Below are 21,266 nucleotides of genomic sequence, written 5' to 3' on the forward strand. Positions count from 1 at the left end.
CTTACTTCAAATACCGCAGGGCAGTTAATTATAGGTTGGCTGTCTACCTTACATCACCTAAGCAGACATAGGGGGCAACCGTGGAGAGGGGCGTCTCTAGGGTCCCTGAAAAGCTCCGAGCCAAACGGGTGCATCCTAGCCATAACCATCTTGGGGGATGGAGAATAGAAAGAACGAAAAAGAACTAGAAAGAACGAGAACAGAAGTTGTGAGGACTATCCCGAATGTTTAGCAGGGAAGCACTACAACACACAGGCACTAGTGGTAGGCAACGATTTCCACCTGCAAAAGAAACTCTGGATGTGCCTTCGGACCGGCCGGTCTCAGACAGCCCTGTTAACTGTGCTCTGGATTGAGGATCCTGAAGTCACCAGTAAAGAGGTAAAGAGACTGCAACCCTGTATCCTCGTTATTGACTGTACCTCACACCATCACCATCTACATTACTGGGAAGCCCTGGGGACATACTTCACCTGTGGAAGGTATACCATCCAGCTGCCATCACATCACCCCAGTGGACCCCGAGCAGCGTCGGTCACCCTGACCGAATACCACAGGTGGCGTCACGAAACCTTAGCTGACTTTCATTCATCCCTTTTATTGGATGCCCCCTAGCAGGGTCACGGACCGGGTCCAGCCACCGTGACAACCCCAGAACTGAGACAGAGAGGTGTTGTGAATTCTGTGGCAGAGCTCCCTCCTGTGGTCACAAGTGGTACTTCGGCTGATTCTCTCTGGGAGCTTCCGTTTGTGGAGGAAGCTGGTACTGCTGCTTCTGAGTTTCCTTCCTCAGGTGATCTGGTGAGGTCGTTAGGTGCTTCTCTACTTAACCCCACCTAGTGCTTTGATTCATGCTTCCTGTCAATGTTCCAGTGTTGGACTTGTGTTTCTCTGGATCATTCCTGTGGCCTGCTGCTCTGCATAGCTAAGTGCTTCTTTGCTATTTGTTGCTATTTTTTCTGTCCAGCTTGTCTATTTGTTTTGCTGGAAGCTCTGGGACACAAAGGGTGTACCTCCGTGCCGTTAGTTCGGTACGTAGGGTCTTTTTGCCCCTTTGCGTGGTTTTCTTTAGGGTTTTGTGTAGACCGCAAAGTTATCTTTCCTATCCTCATTCTGTCTAGAATATCGGGCCTCACTTTGCTGAATCTATTTCATCCCTACGTTTGTCTTTTCATCTTACTCACAGTCATTATATGTGGGGGGCTGCCTTTTCCTTTGGGGTATTTCTCTGAGGCAAGGTAGGCTTATTTTTCTATCTTCAGGCTAGTTAGTTTCTCAGGCTCTGCCGAGTTGCATAGGGAGCTTTAGGCGCAATCCACGGCTGCCTCTAGTTGTGTTTGGAGAGGATCAGGGATTGCGGTCTGCAGAGTTCCCACGTCTCAGAGCTCGTTCTATTATTTTGGGTTATTGTCAGATCACTGTATGTGCTCTGACCTCCATGTCCATTGTGATACTGAATTACCTTTCATAACAGTACAGGAAGCCAAAAGTACTAATGATTCTCAATAGAGGGAAAAAAGAAGTTCTGAGACCATTTTTTTTTCTTGGCTTTGTGTTTTGTCTTTTTTTTCCCCTAGACATTTGGGTGGTTCAGTACACAGGTGTAGCGATGGACATTAGAAGTCTGTCTTCATTTGTGGATCAGCTCTCGGCAAGAGTACAAAAGATTCAAGATACTATTGATCAGAAATCTATGTTAGAACCAAGAATTCCTATTCCTGATTTGTTTTTTGGAGATAGAACTAAGTTTCTGAGTTTCAAAAATAATTGTAAATTATTTCTGGCCTTGAAACCTCATTCCTCTGGTGATCCAGTTCAACAGGTTTTGATTATTATTTCTTTTTTGCGCGGCGACCCTCAGGACTGGGCATTTTCTCTTGCGCCAGGAGATCCTGCATTAAGTAATATCAATGCGTTTTTCCTGGCGCTCGGATTGCTGTACGATGAGCCTAATTCAGTGGATCAGGCAGAAAAGAATTTGCTGGCTCTTTGTCAGGGTCAGGATGAGATAGAGGTACATTGCCAGAAATTTAGAAAATGGTCAGTGCTCACTCAATGGAATGAATCTGCGCTGGCAGCTATGTTCAGAAAGGGTCTCTCTGAAGCCCTTAAGGATGTCATGGTGGGATTTCCTATGCCTGCTGGTTTGAATGAGTCTATGTCTTTGGCTATTCAGATCGGTCAACGCTTGTGTGAGCGTAAATCTGTGCACCATTTGGCGGTATTACCTGAGCTTAAACCTGAGCCTATGCAGTGCGATAGGACTTTGACCAGAGTTGAACGGCAAGAACACAGACGTCTGAATGGGCTGTGTTTCTACTGTGGTGATTCCACTCATGCTATCTCTGATTGTCCTAAGCGCACTAAGCGGTTCGCTAGGTCTGCCACCATTGGTACGGTACAGTCAAAATTTCTTCTGTCCGTTACCTTGATCTGCTCTTTGTCATCATATTCTGTCATGGCGTTTGTGGATTCAGGCGCTGCTCTGAATTTGATGGACTTGGAATATGCTAAGCGTTGTGGGTTTTTCTTGGAGCCCTTGCAGTGTCCTATTCCATTGAGAGGTATTGATGCTACGCCTTTGGCCAAGAATAAGCCTCAATACTGGACCCAGCTGACCATGTGCATGGCTCCTGCACATCAGGAGGATATTCGCTTTCTGGTGTTGCATAATCTGCATGATGTGGTCGTGTTGGGGTTGCCATGGCTACAAGCCCATAATCCAGTATTGGATTGGAAATCCATGTCGGTGTCCAGCTGGGGTTGTCAGGGGGTACATGGTGATGTTCCATTTTTGTCAATTTCGTCATCCACCCCTTCTGAGGTTCCAGAGTTCTTGTCTGATTACCGGGATGTATTTGATGAGCCCATGTCCGATGCCCTACCTCCGCATAGGGATTGTGATTGTGCTATCAATTTGATTCCTGGTGGTAAATTCCCAAAAGGTCGACTGTTTAATTTATCCGTGCCTGAGCACACCGCTATGCACAGTTATGTGAAGGAATCCCTGGAGAAGGGGCATATTCGCCCGTCATCGTCGCCATTAGGAGCAGGGTATTTTTGTAGCCAAAAAGGATGGTTCGCTGAGACCTTGTATAGATTATCGCCTTCTTAGTAAGATCACTGTTAAATTTCAGTACCCCTTGCCTTTGTTATCTGATTTGTTTGCTCGGATTAAGGGGGCTAGTTGGTTCACCAAGATTGATCTTCGTGGTGCGTATAATCTGGTGCGAATCAGGCGCGGCGATGAATGGAAAACTGCATTTAATACGCCTGAGGGTCATTTTGAGTATCTAGTGATGCCATTCGGACTTGCCAATGCTCCATCAGTGTTTCAGTCCTTTATGCATGACATCTTCCGAGAGTACCTGCATAAATTCCTGATTGTGTACTTGGATGACATTTTGATCTTCTCGGATGATTGGGAGTCTCATGTGAAACAGGTCAGAACGGTTTTTCAGGTCCTGCGTGCTAATTCTTTGTTTGTGAAGGGATCAAAGTGTCTCTTTGGTGTGCAGAAGGTTTCATTTTTGGGGTTCATCTTTTCCCCTTCTACTATCGAGATGGATCCTGTTAAGGTCCAAGCCATCCATGACTGGACTCAGCCGACATCTCTGAAAAGTATGCAAAAGTTCCTGGGCTTTGCTAATTTTTATCGTCGCTTCATCTGCAATTTTTCTAGTATTGCCAAACCATTGACCGATTTGACCAAGAAGGGTGCTGATTTGGTCAATTGGTCTTCTGCTGCTGTGGAAGCTTTTCAAGAGTTGAAGCGTCATTTTTCTTCTGCCCCTGTGTTGTGTCAACCTGATGTTTCTCTTCCGTTCCAGGTCGAGGTTGATGCTTCTGAGATTGGAGCAGGGGCTGTTTTGTCGCAGAGAGGTTCTGATTGTTCGGTGGTGAAACCATGCGCTTTTTTTTCCAGGAAGTTTTCGCCTTCTGAGCGGAATTATGATGTGGGCAACCGAGAGTTGCTGGCCATGAAGTGGGCATTCGAGGAGTGGCGTCATTGGCTTGAAGGAGCTAAGCATCGCGTGGTGGTATTGACTGATCATAAGAACCTGACTTATCTCGAGTCTGCTAAGCGTTTGAATCCTAGACAGGCTCGTTGGTCGCTGTTTTTCGCCCGTTTTGACTTTGTGATTTCGTACCTTCCGGGCTCTAAAAATGTGAAGGCGGATGCCCTGTCTAGGAGTTTTGTGCCCGACTCTCCGGGTTTATCTGAGCCGGCGGGTATCCTCAAGGAAGGAGTAATTGTGTCTGCCATCTCCCCTGATTTGCGGCGGGTGCTGCAAAAATTTCAGGCTAATAAACCTGATCGTTGTCCAGCGGAGAAACTGTTTGTCCCGGATAGGTGGACAAATAAAGTGATCTCTGAGGTTCATTGTTCGGTGTTGGCTGGTCATCCTGGAATCTTTGGTACCAGAGAGTTAGTGGCTAGATCCTTTTGGTGGCCATCTCTGTCGCGGGATGTGCGTTCTTTTGTGCAGTCCTGTGGGATTTGTGCTCGGGCTAAGCCCTGCTGTTCTCGTGCCAGTGGGTTGCTTTTGCCCTTGCCGGTCCCGAAGAGACCTTGGACACATATCTCTATGGATTTTATTTCAGATCTTCCCGTCTCTCAAAAGATGTCAGTTATTTGGGTGGTCTGTGATCGCTTTTCTAAGATGGTCCATCTGGTACCCTTGTCCAAGTTGCCTTCCTCCTCTGATTTGGTGCCATTGTTCTTCCAGCATGTGGATCGTTTGCATGGCATTCCAGAGAATATCGTTTCTGACAGAGGTTCCCAGTTTGTTTCGAGGTTTTGGCGAGCCTTTTGTGGTAGGATGGGCATTGACTTGTCTTTTTCCTCGGCTTTTCATCCTCAGACTAATGGCCAGACCGAACGAACCAATCAGACCTTGGAAACCTATCTGAGATGCTTTGTTTCTGCCGATCAGGATGACTGGGTGTCCTTTTTGCCTTTGGCTGAGTTCGCCCTTAATAATCGGGCCAGCTCGGCTACCTTGGTTTCGCCATTTTTCTGCAATTCTGGGTTCCATCCTCGTTTCTCTTCAGGACAGGTTGAGTCTTCGGACTGTCCTGGTGTGGATACTGTGGTGGACAGGTTGCAGCAGATTTGGACTCATGTAGTGGACAATTTGACCTTGTCCCAGGAGAAGGCTCAATGTTTCGCTAATCGCAGACGCCGTGTGGGTCCCCGACTTCGTGTTGGGGATCTGGTTTGGTTATCTTCTCGTCATATTCCTATGAAGGTTTCCTCTCCGAAGTTTAAACCTCGTTTCATTGGTCCTTATAGGATTTCTGAGGTTATTAATCCTGTGTCTTTTCGTCTGACCCTCCCAGATTCTTTTTTCATACATAACGTCTTCCATAGGTCATTGTTGCGGAGATACGTGGCACCTATGGTTCCATCTGTTGACCCTCCTGCCCCGGTTTTGGTGGAGGGGGAATTGGAGTATATTGTGGAGAAGATTTTGGATTCTCGTGTTTTAAGACGGAAACTCCAGTATCTGGTTAAATGGAAGGGTTATGCCCAGGAGGATAATTCCTGGGTTTTTGCCTCTGATGTCCATGCTCCCGATCTTGTTCGTGCCTTTCATGTGGCTCATCCTGGTCGGCCTGGGGGCTCTGGTGAGGGTTCGGTGACCCCTCCTCAAGGGGGGGGTACTGTTGTGAATTCTGTGGCAGAGCTTCCTCCTGTGGTCACAAGTGGTACTTCGGCTGATTCTCTCTGGGAGCTTCCGTTTGTGGAGGAAGCTGGTACTGCTGCTTCTGAGTTTCCTTCCTCAGGTGATCTGGTGAGGTCGTTAGGTGCTTCTCTACTTAACCCCACCTAGTGCTTTGATTCATGCTTCCTGTCAATGTTCCAGTGTTGGACTTGTGTTTCTCTGGATCATTCCTGTGGCCTGCTGCTCTGCATAGCTAAGTGCTTCTTTGCTATTTGTTGCTATTTTTTCTGTCCAGCTTGTCTATTTGTTTTGCTGGATGCTCTGGGACGCAAAGGGTGTACCTCCGTGCCGTTAGTTCGGTACGGAGGGTCTTTTTGCCCCTTTGCGTGGTTTTCTTTAGGGTTTTGTGTAGACCGCAAAGTTATCTTTCCTATCCTCGTTCTGTCTAGAATATCGGGCCTCACTTTGCTGAATCTATTTCATCCCTACGTTTGTCTTTTCATCTTACTCACAGTCATTATATGTGGGGGGCTGCCTTTTCCTTTGGGGTATTTCTCTGAGGCAAGGTAGGCTTATTTTTTCTATCTTCAGGCTAGTTAGTTTCTCAGGCTGTGCCGAGTTGCATAGGGAGCTTTAGGCGCAATCCACGGCTGCCTCTAGTTGTGTTTGGAGAGGATCAGGGATTGCGGTCTGCAGAGTTCCCACGTCTCAGAGCTCGTTCTATTATTTTGGGTTATTGTCAGATCACTGTATGTGCTCTGACCTCCATGTCCATTGTGATACTGAATTGCCTTTCATAACAGAGAGGACCGGTACCGAGCAACCCGCGACCCTGCGTCTGGGGGCGCTCCAACTTGGCGTCACGAACAGGATCGTACTTAAGCCTGAAGAATTGGGTCATGTGTGCCTTGGAACTGTGTTAGAATTGTGCTTGAACTGTGATTTATTGCAAAGACTGTGCATCATTGATTACCGCAAAGATTCCCACCAAAATCGCCGCCATTGCTGCGCCACAAGGAGCGCAGGAGAAGAAGGAGGGCGTGCCATGGGAGGAGATCACAAAAGCGGCGCCAAAAGCAGCATCCGCCCCCTCCGACTACGGCTGCAGGATGACGAGCTCAGGAATGCAGGAGCTCGAACCCCAGAAAATGGAGGAGCCTCGTGTGTGTGCCACCGCTGGTCCAGGAGCCGAGATGATGACCAGCGGGTACCTGAATGACGACGAAGTGACCCAGGATCACTGCGACCCAGGGGAGCCGAGCCAGGGCTTGCCGCCACAGGGGGTTCAGGACTTCTTGGAGCTGCCAGAGGAGGCATCGAACCACCCGAATCCAGACGTGGGATCGGCGACGGCGAAGAAATGGAAGTCAGAGCTGTGCAAGAAGATCGCACAGGGAGATCCATGGTCAGAGCCGCAGCAGACTCCAATGTCCTCGTCAGCGGAGCCGATCGACATCAGTGGCACCACATCAGACGCAGGTACCAAAAGCGACCCTGCCCCACCGACCGATCCAGCTCCAGCGACCGCTCCCCATCGCATCTATGACCGGTCTTCCGCTGCCGAGATTGTGGTGGCAGCCCTTTACGCCATGAAGGGGATACTGCCCCCGCTACCGACATCTATGGGCGAACCGTTAGACGTGAGTCAAGAGGGGGCGATCTTATAATGGCTCTTATGTCGTTGGGCTCACCTGGGAGCAGTATCGACAAAGTTTAATTTCACAGTGGAAAGACCGAGAACGAACAGAACAGACTGCCCGACTAGAGGTACAAACGCCCCTCTGCCACTGCTGCCCTGAGAGTGCAGTGAAACAGGGGATAGTATTAGCCTTTCATCTGAGAAGGGGTTGCGGCTTTATACTGGAGTCAGGGCTGCCGACTGAAGTCTTTGTGACTAGCTGTAATGTGGAACCCCAGCCCCACAGCGTGCCTCCTACCAGAAACTTGTACAGGGGGGACCATGTGACCTACACCCGCCACTGGAGTGAGCGGGGATGGTATGCCAAGAGGGTCAGACGATGTGAGCCTGTGGTAGCGCCATTTACTGTCAAGACTAGTGATGGTGTCTCGCCGAACATGCGGGACCCAGTACCACCACCCCGGCATATAGCGTCCTGCTTGCGGAGTCTACCACCGGCACCGCCGTTCGTACCCAGACCACTACTGACTTGATGATGCCTGAGAGACAATCCGAAGACGTTAAAACAATGCTGGACGATGGCACAGAGCCAGACCTTCCCCGGTCAGGAAGTGGTCACTACCGGCTGATGTCTTGCGATCTACTATAGTAACAAACCTCGGAAACCTGAAACTGTATATAGTTATTTAACTGTTTGTCTTCCTGCTGTTTTGCTGCCTAAACCCATTTAGGGTTAATCCTTAAAGGGGTCCATTTGTTTACCTGGGATCCCTAATGTTTTATTTTGCACAAGTTATCATTGTTTTCAAAGACTGCCGAATCATGGACGGTGATTGATTCACAAACTGTTTTGTAAATAGTTCGCACCTTCTTAAAGGTGCCCTCTACTAGTTTTACAAAGAAAGAAGGCTTTGTGAAGAGACTGTTTTTGAATACAGCACAGAAGTTCTTGCTTTCTAATGGACTTGCAGACAGAGAGAATCTGCACTACCTCAAAGAGACTTGGTTCCCTCCTTAAAGGGAATGTTCACATGTTGCCTTAAGAAAATTAAACTGTAATAATGTTGAGACTTAGGAAATGTTAATAATGTTACTAAAGATTGAGGACAGGAAAAGTTGGAAGCCGAATTTCAACATAGTGAACTCGTAGGGGTTAGAGAGTCCTCCTGAGAACCATAGAAAAGATGGTTGATTGCGACAATGGTAGTAGGCCCAGACAATGAGCTAGGCGGTCCTGCATTTGTGAAGTTAGAAAAATAAAGAAAAAGTTGAGTTTGTATTATAGTATTTTATAGTAAGCCTTTAGTGGGTTCAGCCTATACACCCTTAAAGGAGAAGTTAAATTATTGTTAGAATACCCGGCAGGGTACTAGAAGTTATTTATAGTCAGAGTGTTATTTAAAATATTTAATCTTGTTTCGTTTGTAACATTCAAATGTCCTCACCTCCCATAAAGGGAAGCATTGTTATATTTGTTAGGTCTCGAGTTCCCGCTTCTGCACAGGGGGAAACTCGAGCCATCTCCGCTGCGGTCTCCCATTCTTATCCAGCCGCAGTGGAGTCTGCTCAGCAGGGACGTCGGTCCCAGCGTCTTGCTCAGTCTCACGCTGTACAGAGAGTTACTGCTGCTTCTTCAGCTTCTGCCATTAAAGCCAGTGCTGGTCAGCAGCGAGCGGACTTCTCTGGGACTAAGTCCTTGTCTGCACACACTGAGCATGCCCAGGGCAAGATCTCCCGTTGGAGATCGAGGGTCATGTGCTCAGGCCCTGCAGCATATTCCATTGGTCCTCTTGGCAGGTCTTGGAAGGGCAAAGTTTCTGTGGCCACTTCCTGTGCTGAAACTATATAAACTGTGCATGACCGCACGGCCATGCGCTAGTGTACATTTGCATATGTGTGTTTGTTGTGAGTGCAAGTCGTCCTTGGATACCCCTTCCCTATTGAATGTCTGTTCGCGGAAGGTGTATGGTTGCTATCTAGCGCCCGACTTATCCTACAGCACGAATCATACATTACAGCGTCCAGTTGCTGTGACCGCCAGTACGGCGCCGTGCACTTCCTCTGTGCTTTCCTTACCCAAGCCTGGGTGGTTAGTGGCGTTCGTCAGTGCGGCACCGCATGCACTCTTGTGCCCTAATATTGTTATTCAGCTTCCTTACACACCCAGTTGCGGTGTTGTGCCAGCAAGGGTCTAATCGGACTTCAATCCTAGTTGGGGTTGAGTTCGCTGACTACTTGCTCGCGCTCTATGTGCGGTACCGCGATCCTGTGACGCAACAGGATCGCTTCCTTCACACTGGGTGAAGTTTAACCCACGTGTGTATACTTATGAGTACCGCCATATAGTCCATCATTACTTGGCAGCAGGTTCCATCTCTGCACGGTGGACCCCGGGCTGCGAACGCACCATACTCTATCTGTCTTTGTATTTGGTGCGTTCCGCTAGCCCTAACAATATTTTCTTTGCATTTCAAAAATTTGCATATCTTTTGCTAACATGTATTGTTGTTCTTCCCAGTCCAGAAGTATTGGATTTAACCGGGGGGGGTAGTGCAGCGCCCCAGAGACCTGGTCGTTGCAGTAGTGTCGCTCTGCCACTAAGGAGAGTGATGGTACGTCTGATGGCACTAAAGGAGTTCACCTGACCAGGTATCACAAGCACACATTACACTTCATACTCCGGCCACTAGGGGGAGCAAAAGGTTTTATTTATTAGGCCACTCCTCACACTGGTAAAACTAGGGGTTGGATAGGAAGTTAGTACAGAAGCTGACTGGGTTTTGCCCAGGCAACATCCCGTGGCAGGGGGTGTTGCGGGGGAGACTTCAGGGGAGTCCCTGTCAGGCGTGGGAACCTGGCAGAGACTTAGCGACAAGAACAGATCGTTACAGAGCCGCGCCTGCACTACCTTGCGGAGGCATCTAAAGAAAGGATACGAAGCGAATTATATTGTGGACAGTGAGAAACGAGATCAAGCAATAAGGAGAGCAAGTAGGAGTCGTGCCCCAAGAACGGCAACATCCTACTGAGGTGCGTAGCCGGTGACCGGAACACCGAGGAAGTAACTGACTCTATGCCTTACTTCAAATACCGCAGGATAGTTAATTATAGGTTGGCTGTCTACTTTACATCCCTGTTATGATCCGGTGACCTTGGAGCAGCATGAAAACTTTCACTGGAGTAGGTGGTAACTATACTGACCGCAAATCCTGATCTTAACACCGCAACTAGAAGTAGCCGTGGGGTGTACCTAACAAAACCTAGACACCTCGTCACAGCCGGAGGACTAAATACCCCTATAGATGGAAATAGGAATACTATCTTGCCTCAGAGCAGAACCCCAAAGGATAGGCAGCCCCCCACAAATATTGGCTGTGAGTAGGAGAGGAAAGACACACACAGGCAGAAAAACAGGATTCAGCACAAGAGGCCACTCTAGCTAAAATAGGAAAGGATAGGACAGAGTTCTGTGCAGTCAGTATTAAAACCCTTCAAAAAATATCCACAGCAGATTATACAAAAAAGTCCTCCATCTAACTAAAGACGTGGAACGTATATCTGCAACTCCAGAGACTCCTACACTCAGAGCAGGAATACAATCAAAAAACAAGCACACAGCTTGTGTGCCATAGAAAAAGAAACAGACACTTATCTTTGCTGAATTGGCAGCTAAGCAGGAGAAGCCAGACAGAGATCCAACACTTCCCAAGAAACATTGACAACTGGCAAGGACTAATCAGTCCTGCAAACCTAAATACCCCAGTCAGAATTGCAATTAGCAGATACTCCTGTCCAGGACTGCAGCCCAGGGACAACTACATTACCACCTACAACCAACGGAGGGAGCCCAAAAGCAGGATTCACAACAGTACCCCCCTTGAGGAGGGGTCACTGAACCCTCACCAGAGCCCCCAGACCGATCAGGATGAGCCAGATGAAAGGCACGAAGCTTCCGCCTCGAAAAACGGGAATCCAAAATCTTCTCAACAACATATTCCAACTCCCCATCAACCAACACAGGGGCCGGAGGATCAATAGAGGGAACAACGGGCTCCACATATTTACGCAATAAAGATCTATGGAAGACATTATGGATCGCAAAAGAGGCCAGAAGCGCCAGTCGAAAAGACACCGGCTTTATAATCTCAGAAAAACTATAAGGACCAATAAACCGAGGCTTAAACTTAGGAGAAGAAACCTTCATAGGAACATGACGAGAAGACAACCAGACCAGATCCCCAACCCAAAGCCGGGAACCAACACACCGACGACGGTTAGCAAAACGTTGAGCCTCTTCCTGAGACAACACCAAATTGTCCACCACATGAGCCCAAATCTGCTGCAACCTGTCATCCACAGAATCCACACCAGGACAGTCAGAAGGCTCAATCTTCCCAGAAGAAAAACGAGGATGAAAACCAAAATTACAAAAGAAAGGCGAAACCAAAGTAGCCGAACTAGCCCGATTATTAAGGGCAAACTCGGCCAATGGCAAGAAAGCCACCCAATCATCCTGATCAGCAGACACAAAGCATCTCAAATAAGTCTCCAAAGTCTAATTAGTTCGCTCGGTCTGACCATTTGTCTGAGGATGAAAGGCAGAAGAAAAAGACAAATCAATGCCCAGCCTAGCACAAAAGGCCCGCCAAAAACCTAGAAACAAACTGGGAACCTCTGTCGGACACAATATTCTCCGGAATACCATGCAAACGGACCACATGCTGAAAAAACAACGGAAACAAATCCGAAGAGGAAGGCAATTTAGGCAAAGGCACCAAATGAACCATCTCAGAGAACCGGTCACAAACAACCCAGATAACCGACATCCTCTGGGAAACCGGAAGATCGGAAATAAAATCCATAGAAATATGCGTCCAGGGCCTCTCAGGGACCAGCAATGGCAAAAGCAACCCACTAGCACGGGAACAACAAGGCTTGGCCCGCGCACAAGTCCCACAGGACTGCACAAAAGAACGCACATCACGCGACAAAGAAGGCCACCAAAAGGACCTACCAACCAAGTCTCTGGTACCAAAAATGCCAAGATGACCAGCCAACACGGAACAGTGAACCTCAGAAATCAATCTACTAGTCCATCTGTCAGGAACAAACAGTTTCACCACAGGACAGCGGTCAGGTTTGTCAGCCTGAAATTCCTGAAGAACCCGTCGTAAATCAGGGGAAATGGCAGAAAGGACCACCCCTTCTTTCAGAATACCGACCGGTTCTAAGACCTCAGGAGAATCAGGCAAAAAACTCCTAGAGAGGGCATCAGCCTTAATGTTCTTAGAACCCGGAAGGTACGAGACCACGAAATCAAAAGGGGAAAAAAACAAGGACCATCGAGCCTGTCTAGGATTCAGCCATTTGGCAGACTCCAGGTAAATTAAATTCTTATAATCGGTCAAGACCACAATACGGTGCTTAGCTCCCTCAAGCCAATGTCGCCACTCCTCAAACATTGACAACTGGAAAGGACTAATGAGTCCTACAAACCTAAATACCCCAGTCAGAATTGCAATTAGCAGATACACCTGTCCAGGACTGCAGCCCAGGGACAACTGCATTACCACCTACAACCACCGGAGGGAGCCCAAAAGCAGAATTCACAACACATCCCCTAAGCAGATAAGCAGACATAGGGGGCAACCGTGGAGAGGGGTGTCTCTAGGGTCCCTGAAAAGCTCTGAGCCTTCCCGTCAAACGGGTGCGTCCTAGCCATAACCAACTTGGGGGACGGAGAATAGAAAGAATGAGAAAGAACTAGAAAGAACGAGAACAGAATTTGTGAGGACTATCCCGAATGCTCAGCAGGGAAGCACTACAACACATAGGCGCTTGTGGTAGGCAACGTTTTCCACCTGCAAAGGGAACTCTGGATGTGCCTTCGGACTGGCCGGTCTCAGACAGCCCTGTTAACTGTGCTCTGGATTGAGGATCCTGAAGTCACCAGTAAAGAGGTAAAGAGACTGCAACCCTGTGTCCTCGTTATTGACTGTACCTCACACCATCACCATCTACATTACTGGGAAGCCCTGGGGACATACTTCACCTGTGGTAAGGTATACCATCCAGCTGCCATCACATCACCCCAGTGGACCCCGAGCAGCGTCGGTCACCCTGACCGAATACCACAGGTGGCGTCACGAAACCTTAGCTGACTTTCATCATCCCTTTTATTGGACGCCCCTTATCAGGGTCATGGACTGGGTCCAGCCACCGTGACAATCCCAGAACTGAGACAGAGAGGACCGGTACCGAGCAACCCGCGGCCCTGCGTCTGGGGGCGCTCCATGAGCAAGCATCCATCCACCATTACTCAGCAGCATGTGTCATCTCTGCACGGTGGATCCCGGACTGAGAATGCACCTCATATTCTTTAATATTATTATTTGGTGCGTTCTGCCAGTCCTAACACAGAGGGCATTTCGGAACACAGAGAAGTGGGATGGTGACGTTAATTCTGGCGTCATCGCCGCTCACCATCTTGGTGGAGTCCTCAAAGTTTTGGAGGATGGTACGTATGTCTGACATCCATGTCCATTCCTGAGGTCTTATGTGTGGAGTCTGAACTTTACACCGATGGCCTTGTTGATGCTGGTAGTAAACAACTGCCCTCTTCTGCTCACAAATTCTTTCCAACATCTGCAGTGTAGAGTTCCCACGCATGGGGCCATCACACAACAGTTGGTGAGCTAGAAGCTGCAAATGCTGCTGAAGCACGGCAAGAGCGGCGGAAGCTGTAGCTGGTTTTCTAAAATGGGCACACAAGCGGTGTATTTTGACAAGCAGATCTGGCAGTTTCAGGTACATTTCGAGAAACCGCTGAACCACGAGGTAAAGCAAAAGGGCCAGGCATGCAACATATGTGAGCTTGCCTTGCCTCAGAGCCACCACCAGATTCTAGCCATTCTCACACATGACCATGCCTGGCTGTAGGTTCAGTGGTGTCAGCCACAGATCTGCATGCTCTTTCAGAGCTGTCCACAACTCTTCAGCATTGTGCAGTTTGTCACCTAAGCATATTAGCTTCAGCACAGCCTGTTGCCGCTTGGCTGAGGCAGTGCTGCAGTCCTTCCAGCTTGTGACTGATGTGGTCATTTCGGAGATGAATGCTGAAGAGGCAGAGGAGTAGGAGGATGTGCAGGAGCTGTAGACTGTCGGGGCCACCTTGATTGACGCAGGGCCCGCAATCCTCATGTCGTGAGGATGTGTTCCATCTCAAGGTCCGACTGGGTCCTGGCTTCCACTATGTTAACCCAGTTTGCCTTCAGCAAGATGTACCATCCCTGCCCATAAGCATTTGTCCACGTGTCCATGGTTAGGTGGACTTTTCCAGTAACTGCATTGTTTATGGCACGGCTTATGTTTTGGGACACGTGCTCGTGTATTGCGGGGACTGCACACCGGGAGAAATAGTGGCAGCTGGGGACAGAGTACCTTCAGTCGTCCACCGCAATAAGGTTGCGGAAAACTTCCATTTTCATGAGCCTAAAAGGCAACATTTCAAGCACAAGCAGTCGTGAAATGTGTGAAATTAGCAGTGTGGCCTGAGGGGTGTTGGCTGTGTATTTGTGCATGCGCTCCAAGGACTGGGGTATGAACAACTGAACGCTGTGCTGGGACAAGGATGTGGACGTGCTTGCTGATAGTGCTAGTTGAGTGGGTGCAATGACACGTGCAGGGCAGGTGGCATCTTTGCATGCTCCATGGACAGGGGATTGGCTTGCACGCATAACAGCAGAAGATGGAGTGGTGTCACCCACAGACAATGTTCCTGGACCCTGGGGTTTGTCCCACAAAGTCGAGTGCTTTGCTACCATGTGCCTGATCATGCTGGTGGTCAGGCTGGTAGTTTTACGACTCCTGCTGATGCTGGTCTGGCAGGTGGTGACAATGGCCTTTTTGGGGTTATCGGGAGATTCTTTCAAAAGCAACCAGACTCGGGAAGACCCAACAGTTGTACTTGCATCTTCTGTTGTGTTGGTGTTACGGGGAATGGTTGCCTGCCTTCTGTCTGCGGCCACCACACTGCTTCTCCCTGCCTGTTGGGGTGCGATGCCTCCCTTCTCTAGTGTGCTGCTATCCTGGCTCTGTCAGTTTTTGTCAGTTACTATATCATCCACCACCTCGTCTTCCACTTCAGCACCCTGGTTCTCCTCCTGACTTTCTGACAAATTTGCTTCATCATCGTCCACCTCTTGTGACACTTTCCTACCATTGCCTTCAATTCATAATTCATGTATGTTGGTAAAATCAGTGAGCGGGATAAGATATCCTACACTGGACAGCATGCTTGCTATGGCATAGTATGTGAGTCATTGATCCCTCTTTCCCACATACTGTCACCAACCATCCTTTAAGCTGAAAGCTTGTACAGCCGAGCAAATGTTGATTGATACGCTAGACGCTTTGTGCCTCAGGTGCTGTGGTACTCCCCATTTTCTGCACTTTTCTCCATGAGGAGTATGTGAGATGTTGAGCTGTGGACCATCTGAGATGTTGGAGCTCCTGGTGCTTTCTTCCTCAGATGCAAGTTTATATTACTCGATGAGCTCACATTCCTTTCCTGGTCTCAGACTTTTTCCTGTTCACCATTTTCTTTAAATGAATGTACAGCTATTACTGCAATCAATTAAGTCATGTTATGAGTGATATGAGCCCAGTATTGTACTGTATTTACTGTTTATTGGCCAAGCTAGGTGCCAGAATATCAGCAAAAAAAGGAGAAGAGTTCCTTCAATCCAATAGAAAATTAGGGGCAGGTTTGGAAAGTCCATGCTAAAACACCTGAAACTAAGACTGACAAACACGTGAAAGCTGCCATCCCTCCACAAAAAAAAAGATGATAAACATAGAGGGCAAAAGGTATGATGAGCTGAATTTGGGAAGAATGGCTAAAGTTAGAAATCAGCAAATCTTTTGAAATTCGAATTTGCTGACTGCATATAATTTTTCAAAAAATGAGTAGCGCACAAGGAAAAAAATCTCTTAGTCGATGGTTGTTTGTTGCTAGTGGGAGATATAAAAAGATTGCAATAAAGTAATGAAGGTGCTTTCACAATTTGGAACTTACTCTAATTTAGAGATGGGGAAATTGGTGGAAATTATATATGACTAGCTGAAGAGCCCGGCGTTGCCCGAGCATAGTAACTAACTGTGGTTAGTTATAACAAATTATAATGATCCCGAGAGAAATTGCATAATTGCATTAAGGCCTATCGTAAGCACAGCCTACTTCTTGTGCAGCACCACACTTTTCTCCTTTAGACCTCGTTCACACATTATTTGGTCAGTATTTTTACCTCAGTACTTGTAAGCTAAAACTTGGAGTAAAACAATCAGAGTAAAAGTAGATCAGAAACATGTCACCACTTCTGTATTTTTCTCCCACTCGTGGTTTTGGCTTATAAATGCTGAGGTAACATACTGACAAAATACTGAACGTGTAAATGTGGTTTTATACACAGCCTCCACCTGCAGCACCTCACTCTTCTCTATACACAGCCTCATACTGCAGCAGCACCTCACTCCTCTCATTTTCCCATCCGCCTCTCATTTTCCCCTCACATCTCTAATTTTGCCCTCACATCTCTCATTTTCCCCTCACTCTTCTTATTTTTCCCCTCACACCTCTCATTTTCGCCTTCACTCCTCTCATTTTCCAACATCACACCTGTCATTTTGACCTCACACCTGTCATTCTCCGATCACTCCACTCTTTTCCAATCACTCCTCTCATTTTCCACTCACACCTCTCCATTTTCCCCTCAATCCTCTCATTTTCCCCTCACTTCTCTATTTTTCACCTCACTCCTCTCTTTTTCACCTCACTCCTCTCTTCCCTTCACATGTGCACAGCAACTTCCTGTTATGAGCACAGCGGTGTAATCCATGCGGCACCTCCCAACACGGCGGAGCTAGATGGGGCCTGTGCCTGACGCACACTGATACTTTGAAGGCGGTGGCCCTGATTGTAGCTCGCAGCAGGTGGGACATTGCAGCCGGTGAATTTTGCAGGGTAGCTTTCGAGGTGAATGTGTCTCCGCCCATATGCGCTAATAACATGGGCTGTGTGGACATAGCTTTACGTGTGGAGTGAATGTGGCTATGCAGAGTGGGCGGGGCTATGTGGAGTGGGTATAGATTGATGCATACACACACACATACATACACTCAGCTTTATATATAGATGGTAACAGATGGTATGATAATAGATGGATAATAAAGAGCTTTTAAAATTCACAATGGGATAATTTTAAATATTTAGGCATGAAAATAGCACAAGTTAAAGGATTATAATTGGTTACATATAATGCCAATTGTAAATGGCCTAAAATATGGGGTTCAAATATGGAGAAGACTCCCTCTTTCAATTATTCTAAGCAATCTCATTTAAATGCTCTTCTTACCACAGTTATTATTTCTGTTGAAAAATACCTCAATGTGGATACCTAAAATGATATTTAGCACAATTAATGAATTTAAGGGAACCTGTCACCAGCATTTAGTAAGTAAAGTACAGACAGTGCCACATTGGTGCTGTTATACTGATTAAGATAATACTTCAGGTGAAAAATATTTAGAATTGAGAGTCCTCAGTGGTAGATATATTTTAATGACTATCTGAAAAGATGATAACCTCAGTTAGCCATTAAAAGGTATCAACCACTGAGGACTCTCAATTCTAAATACTTTTCTATCTACTGGCTAATGCGGTGCAAAGATATATATCTTTCCTGCACTTCAGGTGAAAAAATCCATTTTGTAGATTTTCTTTAATCTTTGTTTGAAGTTTCCTTGTATTCATATTTTCGTGCATCAGGGCGGGACTGATGGTATGGTCTTCAGCTTTGCTGTGTCTGGCTGTCTTTTCTTCTTTATTTAAAATTTCACGCTGGCGCCGTCCTAGCCACGGGCGGCGCTTGTGTAGATTGAGCTATTGGAAGTCTTCAGGAAAATGGCACCAGTGGCAATGAGCAATTTACGCATGCAAAGCCAATGGCGCTATTTTCCTGAAGACTTCCAAGAGCTCGACCTGCGCATGCACCGTTCACGCTCTAAAACGGTGCTGTAGAGAAATTTTACATAAAGAATAAGAAAAGACACCCAGACACAGCATAGGGGACGGAACAAAGTTGAAGACCCTACCCACAGTCTTGTACCAATGAACGAAGATATGAATAAAAGGAAACTTCAAATATTAAAGATAATCTACAAAACGGATTTCTTCACCCGATGTATAATTTTAATAAGTATGACCGCTCCAATATGGCCCTGCATGTACTTTACTTAGTAAAATGCTGCTGACAGGTTCTCTTTAACCCTGCTGTTCTGTTGGTCAAAAATGACCGACTTTGAACTTCAATATTCTTTAAAATATTCAAGATGCGGCTCTGAAACCCGTGGCCGACCGACCCATCCTCATTTAAGTCAATCAACCACAAGTTTCAGAACCGCATCTTGAACACCCCAAAAAATACCAAAGTTCAAAATAGGTCTCCCCAGACCGAACAGAACAGCAGGGTTAATGGGTGAATTATTGTTGCCAGGTAAGCAACTTAGAAAAAAGAGAAAAGTTCTACATTTAATATCTAATATGCCAGGATTGTTTCTGTCCAATTGCCACCATTATTTTTTTAATTGCAAAATTGACTCATTTTAGAGCAGAGGTGCACAACCTTTTTTGATCCCAGGGCCACATTTTCATATTGAATAATTCCTGAGAGCTGCAATAAAACTTAACAGTACTCTTACTGTACTTTTTTGATACATTTCTGGCATAGCAAGTGCATATACAATAAGTGCATGTTCAAGTAGAAAAACATAAAGTGGAACCTGCACTTATGGGAAGATTGGGGTTCACTTTTTACTTAATTAGCAGAAAAGAGAAGTCCATGGATACACGTAGATCTCCGCACTGTAAACTCCAATGCCGTAAACTGCAATACAGATATCTACATAGAGTGATGGCCACCTGGAACTTGTATGCACTATTATGAAAGACCAATTGTCCTAATATTTATGGGGGGCACAGAGATGGCTATGTACCACTCTTCTTTTCTCTGATATGGAAACTTATTGTAAAAGGTTTTGCATTTATAAATCATTTCTAAGTTTGAATTTTATGACTTTTTGCTCAATAATATATTCAAGAGCAAAATAAAATAATCAGTGAGCAGAGAATCTGTGATATAACACAGGTAATACTGATTGTAATAATTAACAGATTTTAGATAGATTTAAAAAATTTGGAAACCAACAAAGAGAAAAGCCGAGGAGCTGTTTAAGATCTAAATTTAAGTGAAAGGACAAACAGGAATAGGTATTGAACAAAATATAATGGCAAGTGGCGGCACAGAGGCGCACACATCCCATAAAATTATATAACAAATAGCATAAGATGAATATAAAAAGGTGGTAACAATCATTTCCAGAACATGGAGTTTTAGGTTAGAAAAGGTGCAGCAGTGCTATGAATAATGATGGAGAAAAAGAGATAGTATCTCAATTGTTAAAGTGCTGAATGTCAGGTAAGAGTCTGAAGAGGGGAGCATATACATATAAGGATATAAGATAGGTTAGGGTAAGTAAACAAATCCTAAACTGGGCATTGATTAAAGTAGCCTGTGTATACCTATATATGTGCCAACTCATAGTATTGGATTCTTCATGATATTACAGATACAGTGGTAGTGATTGAGTAAGGATACCTATCAACATAGCTTGTTCAAATGCCGTGTGCAGCATGACATCTGATTATAGGCTGATAATCATAGAAAAAGAGTACATGCCAAATAGGAATGATGTGCTGGATAAGATGTACGGCGCCAGAACCCCGACGTGCATTTCAGACCAACCAGACCTTCGTCAAGGGAAAGGTCTGGTTAGTCCGAAACAAGCGTTGGGGTTCCAGTTATCCTTTTACTTAAATTTACATCTCAAACTGCTCCTTAACTTTTTTTCTTAGTTGGTTTGGTTTCCTTATCCTATCCGAGTGGTTTACACTCATGTACACACTGACACCGCTGACAAATGTCTAATGGTTATATATCTCTAGGTGTCACCCTTTTTTTCCTTGTACATTTATGTTACAGATTTAAACATATGAATGACCTAGCTTTCCGCATTATTCATTATTATTACTTTATGAAAACATTAGTTGTTTTCTTCACTAAAACATATTTTTAACAGGTGAGAAAAGAGTTTGGGGATGTATTTAGTCTGCAGTACTTTTGGACGAAAATGGTGGTACTCAATGGATTCGAAGTGGTGAAGGAAGCTCTGATCAACAGGGTTGAAGACTCAGCAGATCGTCCTCGATTTCCCACATATGAAACAGTGGGATATACTGGAGACACCAAAGGTAATGTACTACTGTCCTTATAAAGTGTGTGCTGTATGACTGTAATGATGTGCTGCTTGCCTGGCTTCAATTCAGTTTACCGTCAGCACAGCTCATTCCTGATGTTGCTGCGGGGTTCCTATGGATTCAAATTAAACCCCTTTCATAAATATTATATACATTATAGATGAAAAATAGACTGATAAAAGTTTACTGTAACTTGTAAATTGAGTACAAAATGAATGTTGTGATAAACATTGGTGAGTATTCCAAAGCTTCAAAAATCCAAATCTAGCACTCATCGGGCATAGTTCATAAAACAGAGCAATTTCTATATATTAAGCTTGTAGGATCCACTGCACTTCATTTACACAATGTAAAGAATTGCCAGAGCGCAATAGGGTCTCATCCAGGTTCAAAGCTTGATTATTGAAAGGTAAAACCACTCTCCTTGTAGTGTCGTGTGAGCCTAGAGACCAGGTGCAGCAGCTTTAATATAATATCAATAAAAGTAACTGGACAATCATACAAAAAAAAGCTATAATAAAGGAGAACACTGAGTCAAAATATACCAATAAAATATGACCAAAATTTATTAATTCAATGAAATGAA

The 21,266-nt window shown here is 46.0% G+C and overlaps 1 protein-coding gene across 2 annotated transcripts in view; it reads left to right on the forward strand.

The window, feature by feature from the left end:
- LOC138647792 (cytochrome P450 2D6-like) overlaps nt 1-21,266 on the forward strand; it is a 138,302-nt gene that overhangs the window by 10,291 nt on the left and 106,745 nt on the right. For both annotated transcript variants that reach the window (XM_069737052.1, XM_069737051.1), the window contains exon 2: nt 20,503-20,674. In XM_069737052.1, the coding sequence (XP_069593153.1) occupies nt 20,503-20,674 (172 nt within the window). The remainder of the gene's footprint in view (nt 1-20,502; nt 20,675-21,266) is intronic.

This window comes from Ranitomeya imitator, chromosome 8 (genome assembly GCF_032444005.1).
Source record: "Ranitomeya imitator isolate aRanImi1 chromosome 8, aRanImi1.pri, whole genome shotgun sequence".
NCBI classification, from domain to species: Eukaryota; Metazoa; Chordata; class Amphibia; order Anura; family Dendrobatidae; genus Ranitomeya; species Ranitomeya imitator.